The following is a 10,285-nucleotide window of genomic DNA, read 5'->3' as shown; positions in this document are numbered from 1 at the left end:
AAAAAAAAAAATACAGATGAGATCAGGCACATCCAGGCAGAAGAATCAATGGGGGTGACCTTAGCTGTGACTCACTACACACTGAGGATATGGAACCTGAAGAGGCCACCTCCTGTAGGCAGCAGAAACCCCAGTGGAGCAATAGAGACACCAACCCACCCACAAAACTTTCAACACCAAATTTATCCTGGTTAAAAACAATGCAGACACAGGGGTCCAGACATGCAGAGACTGAGGAAATGGCCAACCAATAACCAGTCCAACTAGAGACCCATCCCATGGGCAAGCGCCAATCCCTGACACTATTAATGATACTCTGTTATGCTTGCAGAAGGAGCACGTTGTCCTCTGAGAGGCTCCACCCAGCCAGCAGCTGACTCAGACAGATACAGACATGGGGATTCTTACAGAATAGGAGGAAGGATTGTGGGTCCCGAAGGGGATAGGAACTCCACAGGAAGACCAAAAGTCAACTAACCTGGACCCTTGAGGATCTCAAAGTCTGAACCACCAACCAAAGAACATATACCGGCTGGACCTAAGCCTCCCCACACATATGTGCCAGATGGGCAGCTTGACATTCATGTGGGTACTGAACAACTAGAACAGGACCAGAACAATGGGCCTAACTCAAAATGGCAAATTTTCTACCACAATAATTCTAATAAACTCTCAAAAACTGATTTCAGTTGAGTATAAGTTGACAGAATCTGACATGTTGTAATTGGCAGAGACAAAAAAAACACTGTAAGCAAACTTCTTTACACTAAGGCACTTTTCAAAATAAAATATCAGCTAATCAATTTTTAAAACACACAAGTTAATTACATGCCAATAATAATCCTTCCTTCTAATTTATTTTTTGTTTTTTTTCTAATTTAGAAAAATCCTACAATAGACAATTAAATTTGCACTAATGAACAAGATGACCTTATATAGTAAAGGTTCTATGTACTCATTACTTGAGTTCAAAATGTATTTTGGAGCCAGGCATGATGATACAAGCCTATAATACAAAATATTATGGAGGATAAAGTAGGAGAATCTCAAGTTCAAGGTCATCCTAGAATATATATCAAGATTCTATTCCATAAAGTGTGTGTGTGTGTGTGTGTGTGTGTGTGTGTGTGTGTAGACGTGTTTTAACAGCTGCTCCAAAGCTTTGAAACATAAGTCTATTTCCTGAGAGAGAGAGACCAAAACTATTAACACTTTCCTTTTTATGTGTGTGTATATTCACACACATATATATAATACACACATACAGGAGTGTCCTATTATATATAAATTCAATATGCAATATATATTCAAATACAGAAAGAAAAACTAACAAATTTAATTAAAACAATATAGATGGAACACTGTGGGAAATAAAAGTAAAATACAAATGACTGATTCCTATCAAGAAAAACAAAATTTTATATATATAAATATAAATATAAATATAAATGCAACATTATTGTACTTTACTGGCAAGGCCCTATTGCAGAAAACAACTACACAACTCATTGAAAAAGGAGAAGTCAAGCTGGTGCCTACACAGAGCCTTTACCCCTAAGTTCTAGCATTTTTCTAACAGTAGGGTACTCTGGATGCTACCAAAGGAGAAATATAAACACCAACCCAGCTAAAATCCCTTTGACCTACCAATGGCTATCTGCCTGGAGGCTATGCTAGTGCAATGGTGGCACGAAGCTTGTGGGAGTAATCAACCACATATCTGATTTTACCTAAGGCCCACTCCATAAGAAGGAACTCATACACAACACTGCTAAGGTGATCAAGAGCCCAAAACTAGATAGCCCAGGGACCTAAGGGAAAACCAAATACTACTCCTCTACTAAAAGAACATAGCAACAAAATGACTCTTACTGTCATTCTGCTCTACGTATAGATCAGTGCCTTGCTCAGCCATCAACGGAGAAGAAAGATTCCTCCTGAAGCAGTTGGAATAAATACAGAGAACCACAGCCAGACATTGTACAGAATGGGAGACCTGTAAACACTCAACCCTAAACATGGTGTTTCTATCAAATCCTTCTCCTCAGGGCTCCCTGCAAAAGAGGTGATGGAAAGAGTACAAGAGCTGGAGAGAATAAACAACACCAAGGAAACAAGGCCCTGTGAATCAGCAGGACTGATATGAACTCACAGGAACATATGAACTCACAGAGACTGGGACAGCACTCATAAGGAATGTGTGGGTCCTTTAGCTGTGTATCATGGCTTCTAATTAGTGTTTTTATAGGATCTGTATCTGTTTTTTTGTGCCTTTCTTGAGCTTTTTTTCTTCTGTCTTGTCCTAATCCAAGATGTTAGTTTTTGTTTTATCTTATTTCATTTTATTTTATCTTATTATCTCTTAGAAGCTTGTTTTCTAATAATAGACAGAAAAGGCATGGAAGAGGGTAGATCTGGATGGGAGGAGAATTAAGGGGAAACTAGGAGTAGAGACAGGGGAAACCATAATCAGAATATATTAAATGAGAATCAATAAAAGGGAAAATAATATCAATGCCTATATAATGATGAGAGAAAGACTTATGGTTGTATTCTCAGAAATATATTTCATAATATTCTACCAGCAAAGTATAACATCTTGTTTGAAACTGAAATAGCCCTGAACCAGGAATCAGACATCCAGCACTCTTGTTCAGTGCCACCACTAACATATTATACGATGTCAACATAATTACTTATCTGGGCTCTGGTTTTCACACTCAGAAAATTAAAATGTTCCTTAAGGTCTTTGCAAGCTGAAAATTTGAGGGTTCTTAGAAATCAGTTTTCAAAGATTCAAAAAGATACGTTTTTATATTATTTTAAAAGTGTGCTTTACTAAAATGTAGTGTAAAAAAAAGAAAAATCTAATTTTCATATAGGCATATTCATAAAAAGTGATAATGTTCAGAAAAATAGTGGGAAATAAAACAAGATTTATGGTTACATACAAACAATCTATATAGCATTACATATATTGAAAAGACACAGCACTTTAGAGAACAACAGATATTTACATGAATCAAAGTAAACTCCAGTATGCTAAAATTTTATTTAGATATTGAAACTATGGGCCAAAAGCTAATACTTGCCCTGGCATGGTAACTCATGGTGGGTCAGCACACAGAAAGCTAGGATAGGGAAAATTGCCGCTGACCTGGAGCCAGTCTCAGACACACAGTGAATTGCAAGATGGCCTGGGCTATAGCATTAGACCCAGTTTCAATAGCAGCAGTAAAAATTTTGAGCCAACAGACTAAAGTATTGGGTTAGGTTATCATAACACACCTTAAAAACAGCTTAAGAAAATGACTAGTTTCCATATAATGACAAGCAAATTATAAGGACTAAAATACAAACTGCCTCTACACAGAAGTTCCTGAGTAGCACTGGATCTCGGGGCCTTATGCCACTTTTTTATCTGATGTCCTCAGTACTTAAGCAAAGATTAATAATAGATAGCAAGACTAAAAAGGAAATTTATAGTTGCAGAAAAAGTTGCCTCCAAAATATCTCTACCAGAACACATTATACAAAAAGTTAAAAATCTAAAAATGAATACTTTTTTTGTAAAAACAAATAACACATATATTTATAAAGTTCACTTTTCCCTCTGATTATTTTCATTATAATTACCATGCACAAAAACCAATAAACAAAATGAAGATATTTCAGCAAACTACTAGAAACAGAAATACTCACTTTAATAACAGATGGCATCTTGGAATTTAGATTATCATATGTAAAATGAAGGCGTGTTCTGAAAGAACATTTGTACAATAAAGGATCCTGGTAAAATTCTATTTTACCACTAGCATTTCGTTTATCAAGACAAACTGTACAGTCAGAAAAATTGATAGCCTTCCTCAGCACCAGATCAGTCGCTTAAAAAGAAAACAAAAAGAGAAAATCACTGTGAGCCAAAAGGGAAATTAGAATGCATTTCTGAATGTATCAAATATATAAGATGTTACTATTTATTAAAGCCTCTCCTACAAATGAAAGCAGTGCAGTGTCTGCCTACATAGAAGGCACAAGCATAATCACAGTAAATGTGAGTTATAAAATTGTGTTAGCACTATATGACTCTCTCAAGATAAGCACAAGAATGAGGTGTCATAGCTAAGAACTTCAAGAAAATCAATTTCCAAATGTTCTTACAAAGGTATGTGAAGCAGTACACTCACTTTCTTTCATTAAAAAGCACTGAAATCTCAAAGCAAATATATTTTTAGTGCTACAACTCATTTCACTGTAAAACATTGTGCATAATATATAGCTTGATCAGGCTAACCCTTTTTGTCCTAGGAAGACTTTTATTCCTGCCCATCCTGTTAAAGTTTTTCTTTAACAACATCAATATGTTGGCAGGCAAGTACATAGCTTGAAACTGAAAATGGACTCCCCCAGACAGAGCTATTAAATTAACAGGCTGGCAAACCAAGAACGGGTAAGATTCTGCACAGAGCCTTACCAACCTAAGACATAATTGCATCGCTTTTCATAAGGCATATTCCATGACAGGTAAGGAAGGCATTCTTGTCAGAACAACCTAAGACAGGCTCAGCCTTGTTAACGATATAAAAAAGGGAGAGAGGCAGAGAGCCGTTGGGGCTGCTTGGCAAGAATCTGACATGGGCCAAGGACAAGGAAATGGACTGCTTGGAAGGAATATGACAATGGCCAAGGACAAGGAAGTGGGGTTCAGGCAAGAATCTGACATTAGGCTAGAACAAAAAAGTAATTTCAGGCAGGAATCTAAATCTTAGGCTAGAACAAGGAAGTAGGCTTCAGACATGAAAATGACCTTGGGCTAGGACAGGGAAGTAGGCTCATCCTGATAAGTCCTTAGAAACAGTGATCATGGGAGTGTTCACATAATTGGGTTTAAAGTCTTGCTTTTTCTTTGACTATTTGTGTTTATTGTATTGCTTGTTCCTTGACTATTTGCATCTATTGTACTGCTAGACCCTCAACCTAGAACTGACCTTAATACATGCATATAATCAAAATGGTATAAAAGCATCTAGGAGGGAAAATGGGGAGAGGGGATGACATCTGTATTGTAAATAAATATATATCCAATAAAAAATTAAAAAAAAAACACATTGTGCATAACAGTTGAAACAACCAGATAGGTAAAAGGGAAGAAAAAAATTATATTGCTTCATGGTTTTTTAAATGCTATTAACCTCCTGTAGTTATATATGAATTTTTGTATACATGCACTTTTCCCACATCAGATGCATAATGCTTATATTACAGCTACCATAAAGGTCACAAAAAAGATTAAGAAATAAATGGCATTTTATCGTTTATGAAAAAGTATACATTAACACTATTTTCTTGACATTTACTCACCAGAAATATCCATGAATGCACGATCCCATAACTCACCCACAGTATAGCATTCAGCAGAAGTGATATTGACAGAAAGAACAATGTCATCTTCAACATATTTTAGTATGAGATTATTTATAACAATGTTTACATTATTTACAACTCGTCTAATCAGACTCTGAACATATCCTACAAAATAAAGAGAGCTCAATTTTAGAATAGTCTTTAAAGAAGAAAGTAAAGTTTAAATAAATTAGACTAGCAGATAGCAAAACATACACTTTCATTAAAAGATGCTACAAGGAAACATGAACCAATATACTAAAATCAGAGATCATATTTAATAATGTTAACACTAGATCCCACACAATGATCACTGTTTTCTATAGCATACTTTGTCTGGATTCTGCCTGTTTCATGTACAGTTGATATGGTGTTGCATACCTATATTCCCAGTTACTCTAGAGCTGGGCCAGGAGGAAGAAAAGTTCCAAACTAGCCAGGGCTTCATAACAAGAAATGATCTCAAGAATTGAGTAATTAACTGAAATGTCCCAATGTCACTACATGCTGTCTGTGCCATGTATCCAAACAAGAAAAGCTTCTTTTTGAAATAACTCCCATATCTGTAGTCCTCCTTGGTGATAAAAATATCTAAGTTATATCTCAGAACAGAAACCTAGGAGAAATGAAGCCAAATGATGGATCTAACTGCCATTGCTAACACAGAATCCTGACACATGGTGGAGGAGAAACATGAGTGCAATAAGAAAACAGAGACTGAAAGAAAACAATAAGGAACACAGGGCTGCTGGCACAGGGTGGCAGGCTGATCTCTGTGAGTTCAAAACTAATCTGTTCTACATAACAAGTTCCAGGCCAATCAGTGCTGTATGGTGAAAGAAAAAAGAAAATAACTACAGGACTCTCAGAGAGATGCTGCAATGAGTAAAGTGCCTGCCACTCAATATAGGAACCTGAGTCCCATGGCAAGGGAGCCAGGTACTGTGGAACACATCTGTAACCCAGAGATGGAGAAACAAAAACAGGTGGATCCCTATACCTCCACAGGCAGCTAGTTTGGCTGAATTGATGCACACCAGTCTCAGTGACAGACTCTGTCTCAAAAGATAGAGAATGACAATGCTAAGAATGTTAACATCTGGCCACTATGCATAAACATGCATATACTGTGCCCATGCATGCACATACCTGTACTGCAAAAGAACTGAGAGAAAGAAAATAAAGAACCCAGATGGGGATACCAAGATGACTCAGAAAGTAAAAGAACTTGTTTCAGAAGCCTTACGACCTGAACTTGACCCTGTGACCTACATGGTGGGGAAAAAAAGGCAATTCCTCCAAGCTGTCCTCCATACATGACCTATGACACAGGTATAACATATATGCATATGCATAACAAACAAATATAGAAATAAATGTAAAAAAATGTTAATTTTAAGTTTTTTCCACAAAGTGACAAAACAAAAATAAGATGGAAAAATAGTAACCTCGATTATTTAGAAAATATATAGAATAGCAGTCATTCACCTAAAATTTCAAAGAAATATTTGTAATAATAAAGATAAACAGCAATGCACCAAAACTTTGTTGGAACAAAGAATCACCAGACAATAATTTTGTCACCTATGCTGAAAACCTTAAAATTACTCATACATCTTAATTCTATAAATTAGTAAAGATTTCTTTAAAGAAATAAAGACTTTAAAGAAAAGTAAGGCAAGGCTTTATCTACCTATATGTCAAATATTTTATAAAACTGAAAATGAAAACATACTAAAGAAAAACAGATTAAACTATAGAAAAACTACTCAAATGACTACACTAATTTTTAAAAATCTAAAATATACTAATGTCCTAGAATCATGCTATTAGTAGACCAAGAAAAATTTCCAGGTAACAAAAGAAAGTGTGTGTGCGCTCGTGTGTGTGTGTGTGTGTGTGTGTGTGTGTGTGTGTGTGTGTGTGTACAGTAAAACGCAGTTCCAATTGTAGGTAAGAAAATGTTAAGTACTCTATCCATCTTTCCTATTGAGTATAGCCATAAAACAGAAAAAGTACATAGAGGGAACAGCTACTTTGGCACTCTGAAATTAGTAAGCAAGGGTGGGATAAGAATAAAAGCAGAGTTTAGAAAAGATAAAACCAAAAAAAAAAGTAAATGTAAACTGAAACATATCAATAATTACATTCTTCTAATCATTTGCATGGTGGCCAGAGAGCACAGCATGCATGACAGCGCAGGCTGTACAAAATTTGTCAAGTCTCGAGGTGACTGGCTCACAGCCACAGTCATTACTTTATTAGTCATTTATGGCTTGTTTCACAATATTATCAGAAGACTGGCAAAAACATATGGCTCCCATGCTTTACATAGCCCTTCACGGAATGTGGTTGCTTACTATTATGCTACTGAAGATCAAAGATGATTATAGTTTCTGGCCCAATGAGTACACAGTTTTGAGCTTAACCAAACCTGAAATACTTGCATTAAAGTGTGTGTGTGTGTGTGTGTGTGTGTGTTATGTGTTCCAATTTATCTGTACTACATCTATATAGCAAAATTTATCTCTGCACTTTCTAGGATACCATTTAAAAGAGAAAATATTTCATAAAGAAAAATATGAGTCAATTAATAGACTCTGACTGTAAACAAAGTAATATCCTTCCAATCAGGTAGAATCAATCTCTTCTGACCGTCATCCAGTCATCAATCATCAACGACATCAATCACAGCACACGCACATCCACACATGCGAGTTTCCTAAGGTCTTACTTTTACTACATCTTGAGGTTTTTCTATCCTGAGTTATTTGTTTAAAAAAAAAAAATGCCGTCATCCACTAAACTGCCTTAACGATTCACTAACTGATCAAGACATACAATCTACTCATTTCTGGAGAAGCTGGTAAGATAATTCCATTTTTCAGAGCGGTAGCTATTCTTCCAGTAGAGCCCAGTTCACACCTTGTAACTCTAGTTCTTGGGCCCTCTTCTGGCCTCTGCAGGCAGCAGGAACACAAGCAGTGCACAAACACATGTAGGCAAAACACCCATACACATAAAAAATTTAAATGTTAACGTTTTAAATCATTTTTGGATGCATACAAATGTTCCAACTTCAAAACTATAACCAAAGAGACATAACTCTGTCCTAGGAAAGCTAGAAATAGGAGTTTGCCTCTATCATGAAAGAAATCAAAGCAGAATAATAGGCTATCCTTTAAACAAATGATCACTGTTTATCCAATCTGATTCTCAATTTTTAATTTTTCCCTCTTTGGCAAAAATTAACTGATCTGCTTCCCAGTGTTTGGGCAACAGATCCAGTTGCTTAACAACTTCCTAACTTTACAGGCAGGGTAAAAAGCACATGTTAACCTCAAGCCCCCCAGATAGAACATAGCTCTCTTTTATGGCACTAAAAATAGGACAAGTGTCATAATTCGAGTGGTGTAAATCCTAATGCTGGTTCTGAAGAGTTGTTAAATGTCTAGAATCCAGTTCACAGCAAGTCAGCCTTAGAAAGGTTCTATCTGAAGTTAAGAGGTAACATTTTGAGGTCTTTCTTAAGAAAAACAAAATACTGAACAAATATCAGTTACCCTAAAACTAACAGAAGGGACGGAAGCTACAAAAGAGGACACAAGAGAGACGAGAGCAAAAGACAAGTTTTATAGTGGATAGTGGAGGTTTTAAGGACACACACGGTCAAATCTGAGGAAATTAGGAAGCTACATACTTAATAAATTAGAATAAACTACAGTTTAATTTACAGTTTAATTTTTTCCAAAGGAGTAATTAGTATGAAGTTAGAGAAACTTCTAGAAATATATGAAGAAAATTTGGAAACATTTAGAAATATCTTGTGGCACTTTCTTCAGCTCAAAGGAACTAAAAGCCAGATAGATTGCCACCTTTGCTAGACAGTTATATAAGCCATCGGCACTAAGTTGCCCAGAGCACCTGCTAAGGATGCTAATCTGGAGGGCAACAGTAACTCTGAACACATGAGTATTCTGAGAGTGGCAGGCTGCAGTGTGCCAACGTCTAACCTCTGACATTACCTGGATCAAACTAGCAGAGAACCTACAAACCTAGGCATAACAACACAGACACCAATCTCCACTACAACGCACAAAAATAGTAATCAATAAAAACTTTAAAAACCAAAAGAAAAGTGACTAACAGCTGGGAAGGCAGCAATGCATTTGACCACAATGGTAGCATGAAATAACCTTTTTCTTCATGAAATATTTGCCAAGGAAGTGTTTGTTTGCAATTCACTACCATCTCGGGTAAATTAAGGTATCAGGAGGTAAAAAAGGTGGTAGCTAAGGTTTCTTTCAGCTACAGCTACAATAGCCTCTAACTTCCCTGGTGACTTTTAGAGCATCCAGTTACTCAATGACCCAGTGTCTTCTCTCAGCTCTCAGCACAAAGCAGAGCAGGGAAACTGAGTCTTTGCTGAGAGAGGCTAAGCATAACTTGCTGCAAAGAATGGACCAAGATCTGACTGGAAGCCATCTGTGAGGGCTCTGGACCTGACATGTTCTAAAGCACATGTGCATATGTCCTAAACATTTTATGACAGCAAATAAGACACTATCTTAAAGCTTCTTTCTTTAGCTGGTACCAAAACATATTACCTGACAATAGCCAAAGAATTCTTATTTATGGCTTTACAAAACTACATGACTATTAATAGAAATTTTTTAATAATTTCCACAAGTATTACCTCATGATCAGTAATAACAGCAATGTCAACATTAGAAGTTACCTGGTGGTAAATCAGGGTCTGTAGGAGCAGCCTGCTGAATTCTTCGGGGTTTTATGGATGATTTTGTGTTCTCAGCAGTGCTCCGGTTGGTAGAATTAGAACCACAGCTTTCATGGTCATCCTATTTTTATTTTAAAGGAAAAA

General features: G+C 36.4%; 1 protein-coding gene across 1 annotated transcript in view; it reads right to left on the bottom strand.

Annotated features, from left to right (window-relative positions):
* Positions 1–10,285, bottom strand: part of Vps13b (vacuolar protein sorting 13 homolog B) — a 585,584-nt gene that overhangs the window by 540,248 nt on the left and 35,051 nt on the right. The window contains exons 4-6 of the mRNA XM_028767027.1: positions 10,142–10,262; positions 5,362–5,529; positions 3,699–3,884 (exon numbers count right to left, since the gene is read on the bottom strand). Coding sequence (XP_028622860.1) covers positions 3,699–3,884; positions 5,362–5,529; positions 10,142–10,262 — 475 coding nt within the window. The remainder of the gene's footprint in view (positions 1–3,698; positions 3,885–5,361; positions 5,530–10,141; positions 10,263–10,285) is intronic.

The sequence above is a fragment of the Grammomys surdaster genome, unplaced genomic scaffold (assembly GCF_004785775.1).
Source record: "Grammomys surdaster isolate TR1022 unplaced genomic scaffold, NIH_TR_1.0 63, whole genome shotgun sequence".
Lineage (NCBI taxonomy): Eukaryota > Metazoa > Chordata > Mammalia > Rodentia > Muridae > Grammomys > Grammomys surdaster.
This window is presented reverse-complemented; position numbering and strand designations above follow the sequence as displayed.